At 40.6% G+C, this 27,472-nt stretch overlaps 1 protein-coding gene across 2 annotated transcripts in view; it reads right to left on the bottom strand.

Moving 5' to 3' along the window:
- The window catches only part of ak5 (adenylate kinase 5), a 42,502-nt gene that overhangs the window by 13,812 nt on the left and 1,218 nt on the right, over positions 1 to 27,472 (bottom strand). The window contains exons 2-7 of one of the 2 annotated variants that reach the window (XM_026998381.3): positions 26,623 to 26,809; positions 25,842 to 26,009; positions 24,946 to 25,118; positions 19,333 to 19,446; positions 12,862 to 13,053; positions 3,059 to 3,149 (exon numbers count right to left, since the gene is read on the bottom strand). In XM_026998381.3, the coding sequence (XP_026854182.2) occupies positions 3,059 to 3,149; positions 12,862 to 13,053; positions 19,333 to 19,446; positions 24,946 to 25,118; positions 25,842 to 26,009; positions 26,623 to 26,809 (925 nt within the window). The remainder of the gene's footprint in view (positions 1 to 3,058; positions 3,150 to 12,861; positions 13,054 to 19,332; positions 19,447 to 24,945; positions 25,119 to 25,841; positions 26,010 to 26,622; positions 26,810 to 27,472) is intronic. The other variant, XM_081703591.1, reaches the window with a different exon arrangement.

Below are 27,472 nucleotides of genomic sequence, written 5' to 3'. Positions count from 1 at the left end.
CTGCTCCCCTGAAGGACTCGAGACTAAAATGGCAATGTTGTAAGCATAAATAATTTTGAATGTTTAATAAGTCTGAGAAGAAAACTGAAGAAATATTTCTGGCCAACCGAAGAAATAGTTCTGGCTAGGCCTGAGATGCAATGTAAAATGTATGCAGTTGTGCTTTCTCTGGGGAGCCATTAAGCAGGTGGTGCTCATGAAAGCTCTGTATTACTAAATACACACATCAACGTTATAAACACCATTAGAAATGATGGCAAACCAAAGATCGAGCTTTATTAAGCTCTGCAGCAGTACTAACTTGCTATAATCAACATTAACTTGGCTCTCAACATGATTGCTACACCACGGCAATCTGCGCCCCTGACTCAAACTGTCTGAAAATTCACCCACTGTCCCACAAAATAAAATCTATGGCGTCCATATCCAGGAGAAGACCATCGTCTAAGGTGGTAGACCATCAAATGATTCTCGAGCCCTTCCCCACACAACTTGCCGTCTTGGTCTGATCCCATCTCCTCTTCCAGGCCTCTGCCAAGTGATTTTATTGACTCTCAAATGAAGAATGACACTCAATGTCTTGTCACCAATGGCTGGGCAAATAAAAACATAAGAAACAATGCGAGACAGTTTCCCCCCACTGAGAACCCAACTGTGAGTCAAAGAAATGGATTTATCAGTGACCGCGAGGCAACCCTGATGACAAAAATGGGAATGAAAGCTAGCTGAAAGAATATAGCCCTGACTGAACAAACGCTTCGATCGGTCTAAGTGAGTTAGAGACTCTAGAGATCTTCTGGGCTGTCTGCAAAGAGAGCCTTCTCATTCTCTTACACAATCATTCACCATTAGATTATCATGTGGCAATATATCATTGCTACATTATGATACTAATATTGTTCACATTAAAAAAAAAAAAGTAATAATATAAAACATTTACTGAATGCCACTGTCTGCAAACCACACATGACGAATGGGGTGAAAGTGGCACCAAAAGTAATGACTATAAGGCCCTTAAGCTCAGTTTAAAAATGCATCAGAATCAGAACATTTTCATATTTCATATTTCATATGTTTCATAATTGTAAAAAAAAGAGAGGCCTCATCACTTGGTGTGCAGCAGATGAAAGAAGAACAGACTCATTATGCTGGCATTAATGGACCGCAGAAGAAGGGGGTGTTTAATTAACTAGCACCATCCTTGACTGACACCACAGGCCCCACTTCATAAAGCCAAAGGCTGTCGCTGGACGGCCTCATATCTGTTCCTCGTGTCTTGAAATATTGATGAGAAGATGCTCCAGACTCCTGCCTGTGCAACTGAACTGGCAGGCACATCGCACCGGTGTCATTAGTGCCGGATAAATATGCACTGTTAAAACAACGTGGCAAATTCGTCCAAGATCCCAACATTCATTTCCATCTGTACATTGCACATGCTAACAGTATACTGTTTCTGTCTATAGTTTATTGTAGGACTCCAAATACTATACACAGAATTATATGCATTTTGTGCTTTTACTTGGCAATAGTGATAGACAGTTCTTCATTAAAGATGCTTATAGGGCTTTCCGGGTATGATTTCTCCATTTAGCAGACATCGGATCAATAGGCAGAACAGGGCCAATCTTTTTTTCCTCTTCAATTTCTTAGGCAAAGGTTTCAGTATTTCAGTATTTGTGAGTTCTTTACTGGCGAAAACAAAGGCAATCCCTCCAATTCTGAGGGATCCAGTCATATGTGTCTGAACCGAACAAACACATGCTCACACATACCTCACACAAATCTGATATAACCCCCCAAATTCATAGCCACATTAATTGCAATTACATGCACATATACACAATACAATACACACTCACACAACACATCTTTATATATGCATACACATAAAATATTTTCTTTCACATAAAACACACATATAAATCATTCTTTCTTTTGCTCACATACACACACACACACACACACACACACACACACACACACACACACACACACACACACACACCAGCTGATTAATCAAGTACAAATTCCTAGGTGTTCCAAGCATATACTGCCATCTTCCTAAAGCCCTCTAGCCCAGATCAGTTCAGTTGGGTTTTCTTTGAGTTGCTGTTTCAATATTTCTGCTCAGATGGGAAAGTCAAACATATAGTCAAATAGACAAATGCTTGGTTTTTGCATTTGTTACTTTTCTTCTGTGGGAATCACAATTCATACCATTTGATATAATTCATAAATGCACAATGTATTATTAGAGTTCCATATTTCATATTTAGATATGAATCTCTTAGATCAGCATCTCTATGCTTTCTATGTTTTGCATCATATACACCAGAGTATATATCTTTCACTGTATATCTCTAAAAGCCATGTAATCTCTATATATAGACATTTTCTAAAAACCTTGTACTGGTCAATGCCCTATCTGTTTCTAGAAATCACTCCAAGATCTGTTAATTAACCTTCATTTGTGATCCGCAGAGGCCAGAACGTTTCTGGTCATGGCTCCCACTCCTCTCTGCGCTGCACATCGACGAGCAAGCACAGAATACCAGGCATTTGTGTCTGCATCATCACACTATGACTTATCATGCTGCCGACACGTTCATTGATTCCACAATGCTACAGCACCACTAACGCAGCCAGAAAGTCAGAGGCCAGTTAGCGCAAGCTTGACATATCATGCTGTTCGCTCTCACAGCAACACGATCTACTGGACCAACGGTCAGCTTTTTAGGAGCCTACTGAAACTCATTAGCTGAATGAAGGAAACTGTGTGTATGTGGTGATGCATCTAGGGCAAACATAACTTAAATACAGTAATTTCCCAATTAGTATAATAGAGTATGTGATACAGAAATTCCTGGAGAATGAAGATATGTAGACCACTACATGGCCAAGTCAAATAGCCCATCAACAAGTTGCTCTTGAAATATCAAATTCCACTGCACAGATATTTGGGGATTTTCCCAAACTCATATCAGAGCATTAGCACTATCAGTGCAGCGGTTAAGAACACATATTTGTTCAGATATGCCAATTCTAAGGGTTTTACCTGCAACAGGTTCTTTGGTCGGGAACAGCCTGTTGTCAACCGTCATACTGATGTCATAGAAGACTTCTTCCTCATCTCGGTCTGCATCCAGCTGTGCAGAAAAGAGACGTGAAATGTGGTCAAACTTCAGCTTGTAGGAGCTGCTACTCAACTGTGCACATTTTACAGTCCATTTTGAAAATGTTAACATTTGATTAGTTCCCCCTGCATCCCAAAACCCTGGCATTTTCTTTTCATCCTTCTTCAGAGATCAATTGAAATGTGATTGTGGTTGTTGAAATATAGTTTGTTTTAGTCATAGATTAAAGCAGTAATGTACCATGGGAGAAAAATGCTAATATTTATGAATGAAGACTGCCTTGCATTGCTTCATTCATTTCTGCTCATTCACTCATTAAAAGTGGTTTGCTGAGGTCTGTTGATAACTGCTAGCACTTAAGTTCAGCATAAAAAGCCTTTAAAAAGAACTTCAAGGTTCTTGCTTGAACACAGAGAAACTGCTGGAGGGAACAAAACAAGAAGAAAATGAAAATCTCCAGACAGGAGGAGGTACAGGAACAGCCCCCACCCCAACCTCCTGGCTGTTTCCATGACGACAGACTATAAAGAGGCACAGCTTAGAGATGCGTGGGAGAGTCCCCTGATCCTTGGGGGGGGGTTGACAGCTGCGGTGCTCCCATGAACTATTATGGGCTACAGCAACGGGGGCTCTAGGGAGCAAGACACAAACTTTAGGAGACGATTAGGCCCCAGACTCAACTCTACTAAATTTCAATTTTCTCCCTAATCACCCATCTTCTTGAAGGTCAACTTATGCTCAAACCCGATAAAGAGCTGAACAAAATTAATTCTAGTGTGAGACGCTGTCACTGAGACACTACATTCACCATACACAAATACTCAAATCAAACTTTGCTCTCCACCACTCATCACTCCATTAAGGTAAACCAATAAAGGCCAACTGCTAGAGCACTACATTTATTTGTTTTCCTGACATAACAAGGAGACGGCGGTACAGTATTGGCACAGCTACCGCATTAATCCACTGTGCCCTGAAGAGACCTGGGGTAGGTGTGGAACCATCATGTGCTGCTAATGGGGCCCAGGCAGCTGTGAACAGGGCAGCTGGGCAGAGTTTCCATGAAGGGGTCAGTGCAGATGTCACAAACTCCACTAGGGCCTGACGTCATTTTCCCTGGTAACGGCAAAGCGCTGCGCACCTGCAAGCCTGGTGGGTGTTTATTAAATCGATCAGCTTTCCTGGACTGAATGGCTAACGTAAATCAGAGCAATGTAAACAAGTCTGTGTGTGTGTGTGTGTGTGTGTGTGTGTGTGTGTGTGTGTGTGTATATATATATATATATATATATATATATATATATATATATATATATACATACATATATATATACATACATATATATATATATATATATATATATATATATATATATATATATATATATATATATATATATATATATATACATACATACATATATACATATATATGTTTGTAGAGAAATCTCCTGTGATGTAAAATGTTTAAAGGTTTAGAGTGGGCCGGATCAATGGGATTTGGTGCTATACTCAGAGCGACCTTTGCCTAAGATCTGAAGCAAAAGGTTGTCTGGCAGAAATACTTCAAAAGTGTTTAATTTTGTTGTTAAGTTTGTCAGTTTCCTATACATATTTATTCCAACACATGACGAAAAATAGTTTAAGTAATAATATATCTTGCTATAAAGCAGCAAGCAAAAGAATGCTTAAGAATCACTTTGTCAAACTTGTCAAAAGAAAACTAATTTCTAAAAACTAATTTCAAATAAAGAATGACTTAAGATGAATAAATTATAGCTGATTTTAATTGTAATATTTTTAAAGTCATATCACTTTGAGTATGACTAGCAACAAGGCTGTCAGGTAACAGTTTAGTTATTGACATTTCAAATCCATTTCTTCACTATTACTGCTCTTTTTTCTCCAAGTAATCATGGTTACAGCATCTCCATGGCAACACAAAGTGGAATACATATCAAAGAAACCATTCACTACATAAATAACTCCCAAACCCACCATTCGTGCTGCATCTTCCCTCGCTGATAACACCTGTCTCTTCCTTCTCTCTTCAAGAATTCTACACAGGGGTTACCCAGAGCTGGAGATCAGAGAGCGCCAGACTCCCCGCTGCTCAGGTGCCTTGGCCGTTTACTGAGACTCTTTTGAAGCTCCTAATTAAGAACCGAATTAAGATGAACTCCCCACACAACATTTTGGATCAGTCACCTCCTTCTCTCACACCGTGATGGGAATCTGTGAGGCTTTTTTTTTTTTTTTTTTTTTGCCTAAGGGAGGTGTGTAAAATAGATGATCAGAGCAGGCCTTGCCCCTTGGCAAGACTGACATTCCCAGTCACACGACTCTGCAAGACTGACACTCCCAGTCATATGACACTCAGACGTTCCCAGCACTGCTCTGCTATTCATGCAACCAGGCAAGAACACAAAGTAGCTCAGGCTGGGGGGTTGGGATGAATAAAGCCGATGACGCACATAAAAGACTGGGTTTTTAAAGATGTCTCCTGGTTTGATGCTTGACGTTTTTACTGGAGCAAGATTGAGCTTGTACCCAAGCCCATGGTGCTTGTACATAGAGATCCAGTGGTACGTTGAGACTGAGAGATCTGCTTCAAGCCAAGTTAAAAGGAGCTTGGAGTCAAAACATTCACCAGCTCTCTTTTAGATCAACATCACAACTTTGGCACTACAATGTTCCTCTTACATTCTCTTGGCTGTTAACCCCAAAATGGTAACAGCACTGGTGCAAAGATCATTGCCATTACAATTTTTTGGGTAGACTTCCTCTTTAGAAGATGCAGATCCTGCTATAAGCAGCAAGTCTGAAGTTTTTGGGTGAATTCTCCTTTTGTGACTTGCTAAAAGATGGATGGCAAGAAAACATCCTTTGAGAATCTGTGCTTAGAGGCGGTTGGCTGCTATCAACATGAGGTGTAATTATCACTTCATTAGTTCCTAAAATATGCATTGACGACTCCAGATTGCAGCTCAAACTGCTTTCTTTTTAATTTCCACATGATTTGTTAAGATGTGTTCATTTTAACTTGCTGGGGGTGTATGCAGATCTCAAACCTTCCTCTTTTAATTCCTCACCAGTCACACCCCAAGCCTCTTCCAAAGCAAATGTAATTAAGAAACATTAAACCTATCAGTAATTTGAAAATGCTGAGTCACCCAAAGCAAAAACGCTGTGAAAATGAAAAAGAAACTCATTTTAAGTTTAAGTATGCTAGAAAAGTCTTTTTTTCAGCATTAACATAAAATTATGTTTCTGGCAAAGAATGAGGTGCTATATAAATGAACTTAGCTCTTTAACACCAACTACAACTGCTTTGCAGTCTGCCCTATTATATGTTTTATGCAAACAGTACATACATTGCTCTTCATTAAAGGTATATGGCATCGTCAATTGTTCAGCTAAGGGTAAAGGTTTAAAACTGCATCTATTGATTGGGAACTGGGGAAGTGGTCCAAATTATGTACTGGAACATTTCTCATATCAGATCAGTTTGGCTTTGAATAGTGTCTGTTAACCCATAAAATCATCTGTTTTGTTTTATTGTATTCTTCTACCTGTATATACATCATGTACTCCAAAAACTATGGATCTATATCTTTCATCCAGAGCAGAAATGGGTAGAGCTTTCTGCTGAAGTAGAAATGCCAGGGATTACACTTCACATGTCTTAGCATATCCAAAAGAGATGCCCTATGTGGTGAACACTTCTACTGCACAGTTAATTGCCAATTAATTACACAATAATCTAACTATTGCAAATGTCAGCTTTCTTCTCCATACTCTAGCATAATCATATTTTGCCTTTAGTGTGCAAGATCAATTAAGAACTGCTACAATTCCAAGCCAGGTCTCTCTCAGAATTAGATAACAAGGAAGAAGCTCTGAATAGCAAACATTTATATATTTCTGGAGATAGCATAAATAACAATGTTATACAATGACATGTTTTAGGTTCACTATTAAAAACCTTTAATATATTAAAAATTGAGTTTGTAAGGCTGGAAAAATGGAAATTATTCATAAGATATGACTTGTTCGTCATCATCTTGTAAAGACAAAGAACAATGCCTTACATCTCGTTAAGACATTTTCATAGAAAAGAGCACAATGAGTAATACATACTAATGGAAATGCATATTAGTCACATCCACTGGGATAAAGAAGAGAACATTGTGCCTGACTCTGCAGATCTGCTGGAATTAGGCCCATGTCTGCATGACGTAGTTCAGCGAGAGCTCTCAAACCAATTCATTTTATTCTGTAAATGAGAATCTGAAAGCACTTGATGAAACAAAACTTTAGCAAAGATATTTCTCTTTCTTGGGTTTAATCAACACCTTGATGCAATTCAGCATGTCAATTCGAATCAAAAAACAAAGAACTACAGCAACAAAACAATTCCATGAATGTTTGATGATGAAAATCTATTCACTGCATTTTATCATTTTTGACAATGCAATTAGTAGCATTTGAATCAGACTCTCAGAGCTCATAAAATATCCTTTTTTATTGTGTGGAATGGAAGCTCAATAAAGCACAGGCATAGTTTTGGGGGACAGACATGGGAGGCGTGTCCCCCATAATAATTCCTGCTCACACTACTATTATGTGTTAGGAAGGGTGGTGTGGTGTCAAATTGAAATGAAACCTACGACACTGCTATAAAGACTTTTCCACCTGGTGCCTTATCTCTTTATATGGATTTTCTTTCGACATTAATGAGGTCTTTAAATTGTTTCATATCAAAACAAACCACAGTGGCTTCATATCCTCTGGCTCTGCAATAAGCCTTTTTGTAATAAGTATTTCTGCTCTTCCGGTAATAGCAGACACAAGGGACAAAAAGCAAACATTTATTCTCTTAAGCCAGCTGTGTTTTCTCACAGTGGTAAGAGGTGCAAACACTGAGCATGCACCCAAACAATTCGTTCAGAATTAATTCAGGGGTAAGTGGATTTGTGCATCCCTGCTGCAGCAGAAAGGGCAGGCTGGAGAGGCCTAATTTTCCCCGGGGACAGAAACTGCATCAGGGGACAACAGCTCTGGGTTGAAGCCTGTATATGTTGGGAGTGACAATTTTGCAGGTCCTGTGGACAGCCACTTGCCTGCAGATTCATCAACAGACCCTTAATCATTTTGGGATATCCAGACCTGACAAGTCCGGGGAGCATATTCACTGCTCATTTATTTATATGTTTGTTTATTTGTTTGATGGCTTGTTTAATGATAGAATATGTGATATTGGGTGTTTTAAATCTTAATAGGACACTTCAGTGTAAACCCTTAATTTATTTTTAAATTAAGCATTTAGAATAGTTCAAAATGGCTTGGTTTTAGGGTCACAGATAGGGACAAAGATGACCTACCTTCCATAAGGCCCTTACGTTAATGATCTGTAACTGCAAGACCAAGCACAAAGCTACTCTGAATGCTAAATAAGCTTTTTGAGGTTTAAATGGTGGGATATTCCTTTAATCTCTTTTTAGTTTAAAGTCAACTATTTACTGTAGCTATTTTAGGCCCTGAAATCTGATTGAAACCAAGGGTCTCAGTTGGCTGTTAGGTGGCTGTGAATATTTTAACCACATAACAGCCATACTAAGATTATTACCTCAAAACATTAGTCAGTAGATTGTTTTGGAATTTCCAGACACAGCTCTATATCGAGCCATATTACTGGCTTTCCATTTTATAATTGAGCCATGTGATTGGCTCGCTCCCCTTCATGCCATTTCACTTGCATGGCTATTTGGCTTGAATCATTTGTGGTGGACTGCATATGATTGTTTAGCAGATGCAATGCTGAAAACTGGAGGTTTTCCTTATAAGAAGGAAAGGAGGTGTGAGTGGGTGCTCGTAAAGAAGTTTCTACCTTTCAGATCTCATCCTTCAAAATGAAATATGATGTCAAATGAGTCTGAAGGTTGTTAGGTTCTAAGTAGAAGTAGAAGATTTGCATTCTGTCCTACAGATTGCTACCGTGAGATAGGTATACTCTAATATTTAATCTGAAGCTTACACGTGTGAGGCTTTTGATGTGTCGGTGTTATCAGAACAAAGCCTCCTAAATACTTTTTTTCAGCTCAAGTGCTTTTGTTATCATTGTAGTGGTTGTCAGCAATGATTACACTAGCTACAACTGAAGGAGCCCTGGAATGCAAAGTAAACTAGTCAACAAATAGTATTGATGTTATGATATCCAATGTCTGAACAATGCATGAAAACCTATGTCAGTTGCGTCACCAACATTATTACCTTACTTATGTTGTCTGTATGAAATGAATACCTTTGAACTAGGCCTACACAGCACTCATCTAACTATAAACACACTCAAAATGCAATTCAAAATTAACTTTCTGTACCTCTGCATTCCAGCAATGAAATCACTTCTATCTTGTACAAAACAGGCTTGCTTCTCTGCTCTCTTCCCAGAATCCCCTCTGCTCCCCTTTTCTCAGAATTTATTTTTTCCTGCACAAAAAATATTGCCTAGCTATCTAATTTATGGAATACTGGGGGGGGGGGGGGGGGGGGTCTGACTGCTCTGACAGAGCCATCTGACAAGACTAAAAGGACAGAATACTGGCGATTTGCATAATTATTAGTAGAGTCAGCAGCCACTTGAAATGTGATTTGATCAAACAAAAAGAGGGAGAGAGTGATGAGAAGAGACAATAAAACCTGCATGTGGAAGTAGCATGGAGGCCTGGGATATACAAACTAGCGCTCACCATCCAAACCCAGCCCAAGTGTCCAAGCCACTTTTGAACAATTTAGTGGAGGTTTAATTCATGACCTTACAGGTTCAATCTACCACAGGTACTGCAGTGCATCTTAAGAGTATGTACTTAAGTACAGATATTTTCAAATGACTTTTTTTGTGTAAATATACACAAATATGTTTAAATATCTCCTTTAACAGCCTTTGGCTATTGATTACACTAACTGCAAATTGAGTCTCTCTCTCTCTCTCTCTCTCTCTCAATTTTTTCAATTTAAAATGAGCTTTATTGGCATGAAAAAATCATATTATATTGCCCAAGCATTTACAGAATTTATAGAACATCACGCCCTCTCTGGCATTGCGGTAACCTTGGCAATTCCTGCCTAGCCTTTTGTTTTGGTTTACCCCCTGGTTTTCATGTCAATGCGCTTCTTTGTTTTGCTTTTTCTGATCTGCCCCTTTGGTTTTCTCACCTGTCGTTCATTTCAGCTGTTCCTTGTCTGTAGCCTGTTTAGCCCATGTATTTAAACCCCATATGTTCCATGTTACATTGCTGGTCATTGTTTTATATAGCCTGTGATCTACTTTCCTTGTCTGTTCTGTATAGTTTCTCCCTTTTAGCCTGTCCATTTATCCTGTCTGTTTTTGTGTTTCACTTTCCTTTTTGTATTCTGATTCTGTTTCATGTACTGATGTTTCTGGTAAATCACTTCTGGACTGTTCTACTGACCCTGATTTTGGATCTGCCCTTTATAAATCTAACTCTTCTCAGCGTTTGCATCCTCCTCACCATCACTCTGCGTTACACATCTCTCTCTCTCTCTCTCTCTCTCTCTCTCTCTCTCTCTCTCTCTCTCTCCCCCCCCCTCTCTCTCTCAATTGACCTTGTCTCCTGAGCCAGATGAAAGTCTTTAAAGTTGTAACTGTGAGGAGAAATCGATCTGTTTTTAGCCAGGGACTAGTGAATGCGTTCTCCTCTACGGCACTGAGGTCAGAGGGTCAGTGGAGTCAGTGTCTTGTCTGTGCTGCATGCCTGAACTTGGCACTGACTTTGAATTATATTTCTAAATCCTGAGGCTCACCAGCCTTGTTTAGGTGCTTAATCACTAAGCATTTAGACTAGCATTACTAGCAGAAGGTTTCTAAACTAGAGTGAATTTTTTATTCTAATATCACATATCTAATATTTTAATAAGATCAGTGCTGTTTTTCCGTTCCGCTGCGAACAGGACAGGCAGTTGGGAGAGGGAAACCGCTCGCTCTGGTACTGGGCAACGTCCCGCTACATCAGTGCTCTGATGGGATGAACATGTGCTGCGGGAGACTGCACTCCCACTATGGATGCGAATTCTGGATGAATTTCACAGTGAGTCAGCGAGTCCGCACTAAGGCCCCACAGCTCATGTTTGAGGGGTTGGGGTGGATTTGGGGGGCCTCCACATAGTGGTTTGTTTTGGTTTTTCCTCCATTTTCTTTCCTGTGTGGCTGGGCTAGGACAGATGCAGGTTAAACTGTATGAATGGATCTCTGATTGGTGCATAGTGAGAGAGGAGCTTCCACTGTGGTCACAAAGCACTGGGAAAAGCACAGGGCACAAAGTCCTAATTCAATTAGTCCTTAGTGAATGATCTCCCTTCTATTTCAGTGGACACACGTGCTCTCATCCCTTTTTTCTTTCTACCTGTTCTTGTGATTGTAATGTGGTTAATGGACATATAAACACACATGGTATTTCTCAGTTAGCCAGGCAGTATAGGGCAAAATCTAGTATTGTCCCACAGGAAAAATCCAAGTAAGAGATTCCTATTGAGCAGACTTCCTGTCTGTCTTAGGTTTTCCAGAAATCCACTCCAGGTTTGCATAAAATGTCAGCCATCATGGATATTTGGATAAGCTTGAGGACTTACAGCAGTCCCCAGATTCCTCTTTTTAAGCCACAACCATGTGTCAAAATACTGTTTGCAGTTTTCGAAAAAAAGCATCTCCTCTTAGCTGATGAAATGGTACTTTCATGTCTCGTTGGTGGTATGAACACATGCGTTCTCCTTTATAGCCTGAACTCATTCCCCTCGAGACTGATTTGGACCAAAGCCCTGCCATGTTCACCCTGCAACCTTCACAAGGAAAGTGGAGTTGTTTCTGGGAGGAACGGACCGAGCTCTCGTCACCTACAAAGATGTGACATTCGGTTTGAACAGCACTCAAGTTTGTCGTTTTTCTTAAAAGAACACTCCATCCACCATTGATAAAAGAATTTCAGCCTTGGTTGGTTTCCATTGTGACCTCATAATCATCCGAGGGGATTCGAGAGAATGGAGTTAATTTATGTTTCTCGTCTGATTGGCTGTTTGAACAAATGAATCAAGTTGGTTCTAGTTAGAGTCTCAGCTTGGTTTCCTGGGCTGGGGCAGACTGCCTCTAATCTCCATTGGTTAGGCTAGCCTATTTTTAGCCTAATTACACTGCAATTATGAGGATGTTTTACCAGGACTAACAGCAGGGCTTGTATACCCGAGATTAATGTGCATCATGGTTTTCATCACATCTTAGAGCATACAATGGCAGGACACAGCAGAATATGCAAGGCCTTAACATTATTATTAATATTCCCTGCCATCCACTTGAGGGAAACGTCCATGCTGGGGTCAATGAATGCATGCAGCTTACTGACAATGTGAAACGGAATATTTGGGCAGTGACGGGACTTGACAGGACTGGAGTTTATCTATTTGATTAGATCATAAAAACGGTGCATGATGTTGCTTAATATTATTTTTCTTTGCATTCTTAGCATTGGAGAAAATACATTAGAGATGGATGAACATCACTATTTTGATAGAAAATGACAAAAAAAGCAAATTCATCTTTTTAAATGATGATGATGGTGGGGAAAAGTATAAAGTAATGCTAAATAATACATGACTAACATGGCTAAAAGTGCTCATTTTAATTTCAGCTTATTCTGAAGTTTGCGGCCCTTACCGTGACGACGAGACCCTTCTCCTGGAAGTAGCGCACCAACGGGATAGCATTCTGCTTGAAGTTGGTCAGCCGGCGCTCCGTGGCTTTGGGGTTGTCGTCGGGGCGACCTTGTTGCTCCGCCCTCTTCTCCAAACGCTCCTTGAGGCGCTGGTTGGAGCAAGAGAGGAAGACCACCAGATCCGGAGTGCAGATCTAGAGGAGCAGAGAGACAGCAAAAAGGACACAGGCAACCGCAGGTGAATCGACAGAGATGTGCGCAGTTACAGCCTACAACTACATGAAAACTGTGGTTTATCACAATAGGCAAATTATTTAAGGCAAGGTGATGATACATCATTAGTATATAACAACTGGTGGATGTCAGATATTTCACACTTTGCTTTGAATTCGACGTGTGTGGCATCGCCACTGCATTTAAATGTGAAACCGCAGATTACACAACACTGCCAGACTGCACTATTGGCGCTCTAAATCTCTGTTTCTCTTCTATGTGGCTGTTGTGTAGGTTCCCACAATCTGCTCATGGTGTGTTCCGCACAAGAATTTGTAATAATAAGCTGAACTCAAATAAGGAGGAGAAGCTGAAATTTGATCTGAAATTTGAGAACAGCATATGAGCATAACAGAAGCATAACGAATGCTCTGGTCGCAGACCTTCAAAGTGGTCCGAGTATATGAGCATATAACGTGTGCATAACGACTGCTCTGGCCTCAGCTTCAGAGTAGCCCCAGTACATGCTGCACAACATCATTGTGATCTCTGACCTCATGATCTTTACCTCTGCTTTATGAGCAGGGTGAACAAAGATTCTTTCAAAGAAAGTTGTTTCCAATTCATTTACTTTGAGAATCCATATCCAGAAAGATATGACAAATACATATAGCTTAGTGCCTCCCCACCCCACCCCCAAAACCCCCTTTGGCTCCTGTTTTAACTTCATTGGTGAAATGAGTCGCACTGTAACAGAAAGAAAGCAAGATTGTACTGGTTAATTAAAAATTAATTTCCTTAATTGTTAGAGGGTAAAGTATTTAAGACTTCACTTAGGCAATGTGTAGCACATTAGTACTGCACTGATCTTTTGCCTAAGAGGACTCTGAAAAATAACTTCCTGCGTAGGCAACTCCTCTCAACAGTTGGTCTGCTAAAATCCCCTTGGATGAGCACACGTAATTAATTGCTCCCCAGAAAAACAACAACTGTCGGCTGAAAACCAAAAACTGACCTAAGGGCCTTTCATACAACATGGCAAGCATGCTAATAATTAATACAGTGGAACTGCTGGCAAAATAATGGATTAAGCGGCGCTGGAATACTGGCACCTTTAAAACTAGCTGTTCATTAGGGAGCTTTTTTTTGTCTGTTCTTGACAGGGAGGTAATAATGCCACAAAGGCAAGACCAGCTTTGGTATTTACTACTGACAACAAGGGTAAACAGGTCCACTATAAGTAGACACTCTGATGAACAGAATGTTGGAAGTGGGGAGAAACATTACAGGGACCTTTGTTTTGGTATACAACAGAGGCTGTCATGGAAGAAATACAGGTACCTTAAAGCATATGTTCCTGGCAGCTGTGTAGCAAAACTTCAGACTACTCCAAGTTCAATATTTACATGGGTGGGTGGGGGATACTGGGGCAGGATTATGTGATCTGATCCCATTCAAAGGGATATGATATATACTCATTAACTGCTTGATAAACTTGCACAAAGCATCCTCGAAAGAGCGGAAATTGTTCTCTGGATGGTGTGTTGGAAAAGATGGAAGACCCAGAGGGACATGCTAACGTTTAAATAGGAGATGTATGCTGGAAAAGGCAAATTTCAAAAGAGCAGTCCAGGGTCTGGAAGACTACACAAGATCCCTGAGAAGCACTGCCACTCTGTCACCTCTATGACACGTATACACACAAACGCACACACACACACACACACACACACACACACACACACACACACACACACACACACACACACACACATATATACGCATGCACGCATGCACACACGCACACACGCACACACACATACAGGCTCACATGCTTGCAACCCCTTCTGCATGCCATCCTACTTTCTCTATGGCTGTGATTGCTTCAAAATGTCTCTTGTGTATTTCTCAGGGGGGGTTGTTCATCCTTTTCTCTCTTATGAGACATTTAGTACTCTGACTCTCTGCCATCTTTCCCATCTTCTGCTCTCCTGAATTCTTTTACTTTTTCTCTCCATTCCATAAAGACCTTTTTCTTTTTATTTCTCACTTTCTCTCTCTTGGCTTCTCCCTCTTCCTATGGTGCAAAGAGTGACTTCTCGGTGGACGAAATCTTGGTAGATGGACAGCCTCCCTACCATGTCCTCAGTGGGCCTAATGTTCACACACACACACACACACACACACACACACACACACACACACACACACACACACACACACACACTCACATATACACACCCACACACACACACACACACACACGCACGCACGCACGCACGCACGCACGCACACACACACACACACACACGCACACGCACACGCACGCACGCACGCACGCACGCACGCACGCACGCACGCACGCACACACACACGCACACACGCACACACGCGCACACACACACACAGTACTGCGGAGTCCTGCAGATGATGCATCCTTTCCAAGAGACCCCGGGCCCATGTACACTTCATTAGCCAAGGTCCTGCAGTATCAAAAAACAGACACTGCTGTCTGAAATACAGAGCTGCCACTCACAAGAAATGGCCACCAGGGACCATACGCAGCTTCTCTAATGTTATTTTCCTGTTAGGTTACTATGTTTCACAAATGCCCAGTGAAGTTACATCACAGACCTTGCATGTTCACATAAGATTGGGCACACAATGCACATTGCAACCTGTATACTCGGAATTAGCCTAAGTTCAGCCAGCATCTAACCATATGAATTCAGTTTATGTTATTACCCATAGCTACTGCTATTGTGTCCTGGGAAGAAGTTCATTCGGTCAGCTCAAAATGTCATGTGTGTAGCCAGACATGCTGAGGTCATGCTCCTTAAATATACTCAGATTCCCTAACCTCTACAAACTCCTTGAAGGTCACAGTACTACACATATAGTTTCCCTGATTTAACAAACCTCTTTGCATTGCTTGGTTCTCAAGGTTGATTTTTTTTATGATCATAATTTTGAAAAGGAGAGAACTCGTCTCTGAACATGTATTGTAACATTTCTAATATGTTGAGAGATTTATCTGACATACACTGAGAACTCTTCAGAAATTTATGGTCTTATATAATACTGTTTCTTTTACAAAATGTCTTGATTTTAATTCTTTTTTTTCTTGTAAGAGTTTTGCAACTGTCATCATGAAAAAAAACCAACAAAAAAACCCAACCAAAAACAAAACAGCAATGACAAGCAAACAGGAACACTGCTGCCTCCACATCGCCTTGTTTTGTCCACTGCTATTCTGCACATTAAAACATCACTCTAGCTGAGTCCTCTTGTTGACATTTTGACGTCGTAGTTGGTTGACATTTGCACATTCTTCACCTCCCCCCCACGCCCAATGGAGGTGTCTTCTCAACACTATTGACACCGCGTTGGAACCTAGACCTCTCTCCTTCACAGGACTGCTCAACTCCTAATTGAGATGTTGCCCCTCCTCTATGAGATCGATGCTAATTAAATTGTTTCAAAGCGCATGTTGACAAGTTATTGGTTGCCCGCTTGCTATTTTACAAAGAGCACACTAGTCTGAACCTTCTTGTCCAATCACCGTCTATATCCAATTATTCTCCTTCATCTACCTCTCACTTGTCCTTGTCATCTGAGCACTGAGGGTGGTGTGGGTGGAGGCATGTACTTCTTCAGGTTATCATTTTATGTTTGTGCACAAATGTGGACAGCACTGCAGAGCCCCGCAATACTTCCACCGAAATTCACCTTCCTCACACATTGCATCTGAACCCTCTTTTCAGATGATTGCTGATGGGATTATTGTTTTTTGGGTTGTTATCATTAATGCTCTTTGTGTTGGTGGTCAGTAAGAACGGTGGCAGGCATCTAAGCAGATGTGACATGGCTTGGATCCAGGTGCTGTCCACAGCTTGGCCTGGCTCTGTTAAGGTCACTCTGGCTGTTGCTAAATTGTCATGGATGTTTTGGATTGGGATACTTTGCATTTTGCTTTTATGCAAAACCATTCCATTTGTCTGCTAGAAGGATAGAAACTATAAAATTTAAAGGAGCATCAAACATCCCATACCTGACAGCTGATTTACCCAGCTGCTGATCTGAGGTCAGCCTGAAGGACACCTGGCTGTGAGTTAACAAATGTGACAAGAAATCTACTATATCCTTAGTATATCTACTATATTATTTCTTCACCACATAAAGGTAACTGTTTCTTAAGAATTTCCAGTGAGGATGTTAAATTTGTATGTTTCAAAATGGTTTACATCTCCTGCTACTTCTTTCACTCTGTCCTGCGTTCTTCTCTCCCTTCTTGCAGGCTGTGTGCACAGAGGCAGATGTCTGACATTAGCCTGGCGAGCATTTCTTAATCCTTCTTGGAACCAGAAAAAATAGTCGATTCCTGTGCTACACTGTGGGGGCGACTCAGCCACGTCAAATTGTTTGCATGGCGCAGAATAATTCTGTGATGATTTCTGGTGAGACACTCTCAACAGTATGCAAAGCCCTGCCATCATGGTCTGGGCCGGGAGTGGAGGGCATCTAGAGAAAATGCCACATCGCAAGAGACGACTCTGGAAATTGACGTTACAATCGCGAAGAGAACTGTGGAATATGGCTGTCAGGTGTCCCACCGGAGCAGGCCAGTTAAGCCACTAATGCGCAGCTTTACTCCAAACTGCTGTCAGCGATAAGCCTCAGAGCTTTTGCGCTCTCGTTAAACAAGGCCTGTGTACTACAGCTAGTTGACAGAAAGCAAACTAATTACCAGAAAGCAATCTCTGCCCTGCTACTCAACATAGAAATCATCAGCGATGCCGCCTTCCCTTTTACGGTCATCTGTGTAGCAACGTCTTACCAAATGTATCCCTGCAGGCGACAATTGACGCTGCTATAACTGGGTTTAACTGGTGAGGGGGAGGTGGTTGCAGCACACTCGATCAGATGATGTGACATCCAGGGAGGTCGCACGATAAGCAATCTTCTCCCATACGCAACAGGGGGGTTGTACGCAGCTGTCGGCCCCGCGCAAGGCGACCTCAACGATACAGGGAAGGGTGAGCAAGTGATAAGAAGCTTAGAAGCAAGTGTGTGTGTGTGTGTGTGTGTGTGTGTGTGTGTGTGTGTGTGTGAGAGAGAGAGAGAGAAAGAGAGAAGAATCTGACTGCCAAATGCATCTGATTTGTGCACGAGGGACTCACACTGTGGCACTTCTAACTGTCCTGTCCGTGTTTAAAGGTTAAAGCATCTGATAATACCTCGCCAGCCAAATCCACAGGAACTCAGACGCCGTGAATAAGGGGAGCCCGACACTTTGTGCCAAACATCTTGCTATTGCAAAACTAACAGATCGTGCGTCATACAGAGCTAATTAAATAAGATGAGAAAAAGACCTGGGATGGATCGTTATTTAGATATGAGCACGCGCAAAGGTTAGAAACAGCGAGCCATTAAAGCATGTCTGTGATAGGTCAGTGGATTTCTGTCATGAAAGATTTACACTAGCTAATGCATACCTATTATAGCTTTAAAAAAAAGTTACCTTAATTGTAGCCAAAGTCTGTTACACATGATGGGTGAAAATTAATTTAAGAGAGAGTTTACAGATAAAGTTCTGAAGGTAGGTGTGAATTCAGCCAATGAGTGTAAATGACACTCCCTGGCGTGTACGCCATCTCTATATATAGCTTACTAAGCCAGCAAATACCAGCACTGGCACGGGAAAAAAAAATAAAAACAGCAGTTGAGCTAATTTCTGAAATCATGTATAAAAAAAGCAGACATTTAAAAGCAACAGTGAATAGAGAATAAATACAGGCTAATGGTAAACTCAACACCCGCAGAGCCAAATATGCTATTTTCCTCAACACTTGTCATTAAAGGTACTTTTTTTGAGTGAATAGACATGACAATACTCGACTGGCCTAACTCCCATGCAGACATTATCGATTTGGGCAAAATACGTCTTCGGCTGTGAAAGAAAGAGCTCCCTTAAGGTTCAGTTGGTTGTCGCCATATACATGTCCTGCATGGAAAGAAGTTTCATGGAACTTTCTGGATTTCTTTCACAAGCTCATAGTTAATTGATCCCTGCCTGTTGGTTATGTTGCATGTGCATTCAGCACATGGTAGTGTAGAAAAAGCATCAAGAGTGGATGAAGACCATGAGATTCGGTGACTGAGTCAGCAAGAATGTCCATTACCACAGTGTTAATCCTGCAGCGCAGCAGAACTGAACAGCAGAGCTATTTGTAGCCCATGGTAACTGAAAATACACTCACCTGGTCCTCAAAAGAAAGTGCCTGGCCAACATCCCGTGGGAAGCCGTCTATAACTATGCCATTCGCATCTGGTATCTTCATGATTTTCTGCTTTATCTCAGTTATGGTTGTCTCCTGATGGGGAACAATAATAGAGTTCAGATACAAAGGAGTATTTACATCTCATCCAAGTATTTTTTAAAATCACTCAGTCTCAAATGATAAAGAACTGCTACTTGTCTTTTATCTTTGGCTCTATTTCCAAAGGGGGCAGGGCCATTTTAAAGGCTACATGTCAAAGACTACATGAGCACAACCTCAAGGGCTGAAATGTGGAGGTTGGTGGTGGGGGGTTGTGTGTGTGTATGTATGTGTGTGTGTGTGTGTGTGTTCATATGACAATAAAAGTTTCAAAGAGGTCAGCAGTGGCATGCTTATGTTGCCCATCCCTGTCACTGGAACGCCTCCCTCGTGCATATTTCTATATGGCTGTTTTGTTTGCCACAACCCTGCGTCTCCCCTTTTCTCGGATAGGCCTTTTCTCGGATAGGCCTTTTCTCAGATAGACTGTAGCAGCAACGGCAAGGCCTTTCTTGTCACCAGAGAAAGAGGAAATGACTCGCTCATTTAAAAAGGTGAATAATAAAGCGGGGAAATCTGCATCTCCCGAACCGGAATGTGCCATTGTAAAGTCACATCTCACATGACTGCTGTGTCACATTAGTATTCACTAGTATGCCAGTGTTAGTGCAGGATGGCTCTAAGAATATATATATATATATATCTTCCTCAGGCCAACTACATTGAAGGACTGTATTACACTGCTCTACTTACTGAAATGCAGCCTCCAAATATGGTCCCTTGGAGTTTACTGAGATTTTAAAAATTGCATCCAACTTGTTATGCCATTCCTGTATTAGTTTATAATCATTTGGGATGTAAAAAAAAAAGAAAAGAAAAAAAAAAGTTATTTATTAAAAAGACGTGTTATATTTTGGAAGATACTCTTCACAGTTTTCCCCCCTTCAGCGCTGCGGTTCCAATGGTGCTTAGTGCCATGTGGTTTTGAATTTGTTTCTGTTGTAGCCTCTGCCCTGGTCTCGTGTTGTGTATATCCACACCTTTCATTGTGTTCACTTGTATTTGCTTTCCCCTAATATAACTGTGTACATGTACCTCTTGTTTTCATGACTTGTTAGTTGTTTGCTTTTACTTGTTAGAGATTTTGCTTTGTAATCTTGCTGTTCTAAGTACCTGTTATTAACTCCCTTTAAGTTTTTGCATTTTCATTTCTTGTTGTAAACCTGTTTTTGTTTTGCCAAGTTCTTCTTATAACCATGTTACAGTCTCATTATGTAACTTTGTACCTGGTTACTCTACTTTGTGGTATTGTACAGATAGTGAGTTTGGATTTGCCTTAAATGCCATTCTGCTCATGTGTCCTGTCTCTACTCACCCCATGTTCTAATACTGGCAACAAACTGCGATAATTTCCAATAATATAGGTTGCAGAGTCGGTAACCTAGTATCTGCTCCAAATATCTGATTTGAATCCTTAATTAATGACATAGCATAGCCTTCTTCCTACTAATAACTGTCCATAAGATTAAATTCACCATATATAATGTGAAGGCATTGATTTGCTTTTCTCTCATAGAAAAACAGGTTCTTTTTAATTCCCTTTTTATAGACACTGAGAATTTTAAGACATCCATCAGAACTTCAGTACTGCTACCAGTGAACCCAAGGAATATCACACACACACTTCTTTCAATCTTTCAAGCTAACAGCCAATAAACTGGTGGTGTCAAGACCATTATAACGATCTAGAAACCCAGGGGTCTTTGATTATATAGGATCAACAGCAAACAATAACCAGTTGAGTTTATGAAGCTGCATTTCACACAATGAACCCATGCTTTCCTTTACAGACTCTGCTTTTAACGAGCATAGCGGTTGTTCCTCTTTGCCCTTATCTAGTAATCTTTGTCAGACTAGAGCTTTAGACTTTCTCTACCAGGGGAAAGAGAGCCCGAATAGTCCGATGTCTCACTGCGGATGTGTACATCTAATACAACTTGGAATTAGTGACCCAGTGTCCATTTCATCCTCTTGTAAATAACCTTTATGGATTGACTTCTTTCCCTCTTTAAACTTGTGCAGCATTCAGTGAGTCCTTCTATAACTTGGAAACCCATGTTTTATGATCTGTTTATCATTTAAGCCAGACTCTCTTTTAGCAAGCCTAGCTTTCATGCTCAGCTTCCTCCAAAATAAACATGGAAGGAAAAGTATGCCGTCACATAACCTTATTGTTGGCAGGGAATTAAGATGTGTTGAGTTATAAACATATTTCCATGGTATATGGAAACGTGAATACACTGCGCTGAAAGAATTGTTCATGAGTGTGATTCAAAGAAAGCTATCTGATCCTTTCCTTCTTACACTGCCACACACAAGCACATAAAGCTATTTTAAGCTTTTCCATGTCGCTTCAAGAGAAGGTAAGTGTTTTGTGTCTGCATCTGAAAGGCAGATGAGGACACAAAGAGAATCTATGATGATCTGTGTTTCTAAAAATGAGTCACCGTTGACAGGCCAGGGAGCCTGGAAAAGAAAGTGAGAATATTTAAAACAGCTGTGACAGCAGCAAAACACAAGCCAACCTTGTTTTCAATATCTCATGTACTGTGGTCATGGGATACAGTCCAGGTTTATTGTGAGTACAATATTAGCTTTTGTAAACACTAATATCAAAGCAAGGTAGAGAAGCGACAGTTTTCTCTGATCTCAGTTTTCAGTGTAATACCTGTGTGACGTCTGCAAACACATGTGGCACATCAGGATTGATTCTCTATGACTGTTAACTGACACAAAAGTACACACATTTTGGGTAAAGTCACATCTGTTACAGAGTTTCAGAATATTTCTCTTACAGGATGAGTGAACTGCCAAACCTTTTGTCAACCATGCATCCAAGCTGGGGTGTCACTAGACCCATCTGAATGGGGCATGTGCACCAGTAAAATGGTTTCCATGTCCCACTCTATGCATGGGGGTAATCAACACAAAAGCCATAATGCTTTAACGTTTTAACATGAATTATTGAAAATAACTACATGACACAAACATTAGTACTGTAAGAATTCACTACAAGTACTACATTTTCCATAATGTCCCAGCATCGTTCTAAATGCTTGAGTGGCTAACACTCTTTCAGTTTCTCTTTGCACTATATGGAGTTAGCTATAGAAATTGACTTACACTATATTTTAATAGCAAGTCAGCCATGCACAAGACAAAGGGGTAATGCGTACATTTTAAGGTTAGCCACATATAACCATGTAACCTACCAAAAACACTAAAGCAAAGGCATTGGTCATGTTAGCAAAAGGGAACACTGCTAAATAAATAATACAAGCTTGTAAAATGAGAAAAATAACCAGTAAACCGTTCATTTTGCATGCCTGAATTGTTTATCTAGCATAAACTGATCATGCAAAAACAATTCTCACGTAATTTTATGTCTCAAAGGAATTACTTCACATGTGTGACAATATTAAAATGAAATGAAAATTGCACAAAAATAACTTCCTCATGAAAGAAGTGAGACCACTCAGAGGTTGAACAGGGAATAGGAATAAGAAGAGAACAAGTATGAAAAGTGAAAACAGACGCAGAACAGGTAGAAACAGTAAGACAGAGAGATAAAAAGAAAGAGAAGGATCAGAACAGGGAGAGTGAGCCTTTTCACAAAAGCATATGCACCCTACCACTGACTAGGAAATAAAGGGGTTTGGCTGTGCCCCCTTAATTCTGAAGTAATTCTGGGTAAACCCCAGTACAACAGGTAGTCTAGAAAAGCCCCTGCATCCAAGCTCTTTTCAACTTTTTCATTGCTTTCTTGCATTCTATCTTGAGTTGCTCTCTCTTTCTTTGTAAAAACATTACACTCAAAATCTATCACAGATATATGTTACAACTAGCTCTGTCACTCTACCAGACCATGTGACTAAGTTCTTTGGAGTATCCTGAAGAGCAAACGTCCAATCTACCCATCATGGCTGTGGGCAGATTCTGTGTCCTGGAAGGGTGATTCAGAGATGGAACTGGACATGATTTACCCAGTCCTATTATACTGCTCGCCTATCAACCTCACATGACCGTGGAATGGTGCAGGTTGGCACAGGATGGTACTTGTGTCCTGAACATTGCTGACGCCCAGCTGGTTTTATGAGCACGGCATCGCTTGGGTTCAGTGGAGCTGGAGGCAGCTGTAGTAGAATGGCTGCTATTGTTTTACTTCAGGGCATAACTGTCTGACCTTTTGATGGTCAGGCCAGTTCTGAGGCTGAATTTCCCTTTGAGTAGGAGGAGTTGACCTAACTCTGTCCACTACTCTGGGCATAAAGTGAAGACCCAGTAGTAACAACCCTGAAGTAACAACCCTGCTCAATTCAGGTCTTAATAGCTGGGGGTCATTATTGCTACCTACTACTACTGGTACATGTGGTCTATACTTATGGTAGTAGTATAGGGGTGAATAATTTAAAAAAATCTGGAAGGATTGATTCAAAGCTGTGCTTGAACTAGTCTACTGATGCTGAATCATAGCTAGGCACCTCAGATGCAACCAGCTGTTAGGATATCCATATAGACCACAGCTCCTTCAAGCTCCTGTATGGTTTCCACCAATATTTTGGTGGGAAATCTCAGCTCTGCTTGAAATTCAATAGAAATTAATAGAAATTAATAAACGCCCAAAGCTCCCATAGAGCATGGCAAAAGTTGTCAATTTGCGATTATCCACATCCAATAGAATCTTGTAAAAACAAATCATCACCTCAAGTGTCTTCTTTTGATGGTAATTCCATCGTGGGCAGTACATATTTTCACATTTCACAGCCTGGTGTCTTAAGACCTACGCAGAGTCTGACTTCATCTGTTGGCATCAGGTCAGGAATCGTGTCAGTGCACTGCTATGTGGGCTGTGTTACTTTTTCCCCACAATGCCGTCATCTTCCATTCTTTCAAGCACATCTTATACTTTTTGATGTACAAAGCCCTCATGAAAGTTTCAGTCTTGCCAACTGTGTACAGGTGGCTCACTCACATATGATATTCCACCTCGAAATTATGTAGTCATGTTTTTTTCCAACACTACCTCCAAGTTATTTCCCTAGCCTTTTCTCTGAATATGAAGGAAGTGAATATTTTCTCTGCTCCTCTCCCCATTGGCCAGATAAGTGACCTGAATGACTTTATGACTCCATTTTCCAGTCTTGCCAGCATTATGAAGTTTTTAGAAAATCTGTCTCTGCTCTGGCCCTTCCATGGAGCACTTAAACTAGACCATTGCTTTCAGATTAAACTTGAGTACTATAATATTTTCATTCATTTTTGACTATCATGCATTCAAACCTCTCCAAACGTGTACTGGCATGTCCAGGGAAATTACATTGCAAGGAGGAACATTGACTTTTATAAGATATTATACAATGAAAAAAAGTCAAACCCATCAGATAGATGCCATCAAAAATGATTATAAAACAAACAAACAAACAAAAAACCCCCAGCAAACTTATGACTACCTTAAGCCTGTTCTTCCTATTCACCAAATGTGAAACCCATTACCTGTGGAGCCAGTTCCCCATTAGTGATGATCCTGGCAATCAAACTCCACTTCCTGTTGCTGGTGGCATTGTGGATCATCTTCTTCCTGAGCAGTTCGCCCACTGAGACGTATTCAAAGCCATAGCGTTCAGCGATCTTCAGGCTCTGTGTACCTTTACCGCTGCCCGGCCCGCCTGTTCAACATTACAAAGAGCAAAACAGTTCATGCTTCTGTGACAGTCTCCAAAGAGCAATTCCATTCAGTGCATTTTCATATTGATGAGCAGAGGTACTGCAAAAAAAAAAAAATCCTTTGATTTATAAAATCATTTCTAGATAATAAGCATAGGATATCAACAGAGGCATTGTATATTCAGATAGATGTCTCATTTACATATAGTAGGATGAGCCTGTGATACACATTTCATCTCCAAATTAAATCAGCATGTCATGTCACTCAAGAGAAGCAGATAGGACAGTGGGAAAATACAGAACAACTTGATTCTTAACTATGCTTCCTTGCCATGTGTTTGAGTTCAAATATTTGCTATTCAAAGACCAACAGTTTTTGTTGTTATGATTGTTAAGTGCAACACTTTGCTCATATGTAGCTGTTTTTAAATGTGCTGTATAAATAAATGGGACTTTTTACATTAATTATGGTAAGGTTTAGCCTGTTCATGTTGCTACTCATTATTTTTATTTTGTAAACAAAAAAGCAAAAGATATAAAATTAACTGCTGAAGCAGATATCACTCCCATATTAGTCATCTATTCTCCAATGCAAAACCAGTCCAGTCTGCATGAGATTATTGTAGATTATTGTACACTGTCCTGTTTACAATCATTGTTGGAGCACAAAATCTTAGCTCAGCAGAGCAGAAATCTCTACTCAGGGCTTGGAGCATTCGACTCACCGATGATAAGGACGACTTTGGGCCGAGGCCTGGAGGGGTCAAACACCTCATACTCCTCGATCAGCTCGGCTGTCTCGGACAGGTCTGAGTCGCTTTCAATGGAGAACTGGGGGATGGGGGGAAGGCGGTCGTACCTTCGGTAGGGGAAGCTGGGACTGTCTGGCAGTACTGTGAGACAGCACAACCGTAGGAGCTGAAATCTTGCTTGTTGTTTTAAATAACCTTTTCTGTTTTGTACAATGGACTATAGCTTCAATCAGTTCACTAAGGTAGATACATGGAATATATGTTCTTGGTAAAGGTAGTGTAAGACTGCAGTGCTATTTTTAACGCAACAATTTATGTGATACATTTTTAAGAGTTTATTGTGGATTAATTATGTTTTACTAGACTTTTATTAAAGGTGTAGCTCAACAAAAGCAAGTAAACATTGCATTGTTCCCAACCAGGTGCTCATGATACAATTAACTCAGTGTCTAACAGCTATAGTGGAGATGACATATTTGCGTTGCAAAGCAAGCGCCGCGGTCAGACAACCTTGGCATACATTTGCCTACCTGCACAGCCTCTAGCAAAGAACATGTAGAAGCACAAACAGGTGCACAAGCCACAGGTCACATACAACCAGACTGTGTTATCAGGCTATTAGTGTAACACACAGCACACAAGTTATATTGTTATATACAAATCAGCAACCGGTTTAAGAATAATTCAAAGCTGTGTTGCATTTATATTAGATGGCGGTTAACTCATTCACCTCCCACTTCTTTCTGGAACCTACCATTTCGGAAAAAGGATCGTCGTGATTGGCCCCCATTGAGTGGTGGTAGGGACTTCTTCTCCTGTCCCACGAAAGTGTCCCACCTGACTTTGTCCGGACCTCCCAGCTCTCGAACCTTCTTCAGACAGGATTCCAGGTAGTCAATGGGGTCCTCAGGCCGGTGGTACATCAGACCTGTCAACAAACTCTGAAGAACCAGAGGACAGTTTACAAAAGGTGCACTGCACAGAATGCTTAGTTCTATAGGTTCTAGCAATGAACACTGAAATGGCCAATGACCTGGTAAAAGCCAAAAACAGATTTAATAATATGAACCATTATTTATCTTATGCATATCTGTGTTAAATCTATTTCGTTGCAAAATGGTTCTTAAGAACACGAAAATATGAACGCACATCTCACCCTGAATAGTTGTGGTAATTTACTGTTGGCTTTAACTGTTTCAGTTTGACTTGAAAAGTTTCAGAGACATCTTAAGTATTCGCGCAAAAGCATGATGGTACAATAAGCGTCTACGAAATAAGATTAACAGCGTGATCAGGTAGTTGTTAAGATAGCAGGAAGCATTCCAGCATTCACATTTTTCTATTAAACATCCAATTGTAATTGAATGTCCTAAGCCGAAATAACTTGTTGCCTTCATATTAAAAGTGGCTTCAACCATTTACTGAACCTTCTACTTCGAGCGTTGTAAATGTACAATATATTTATATTCCTTTTCTTTTGAACGCTCCTGGAATCAATATGGAAATTATCACGGCAATGCAATACAATCCAGACGAGTTGACAAATGTAGTAAGATAATTTATGCGTTGTCAACTTCGACTTTTGTTGCTATGTTAGTAAGTCT

This window comes from Electrophorus electricus, chromosome 20, assembly GCF_041902795.1.
Source record: "Electrophorus electricus isolate QZ-2024a chromosome 20, ASM4190279v1, whole genome shotgun sequence".
Classification (NCBI taxonomy): domain Eukaryota; kingdom Metazoa; phylum Chordata; class Actinopteri; order Gymnotiformes; family Gymnotidae; genus Electrophorus; species Electrophorus electricus.
This window is presented reverse-complemented; position numbering and strand designations above follow the sequence as displayed.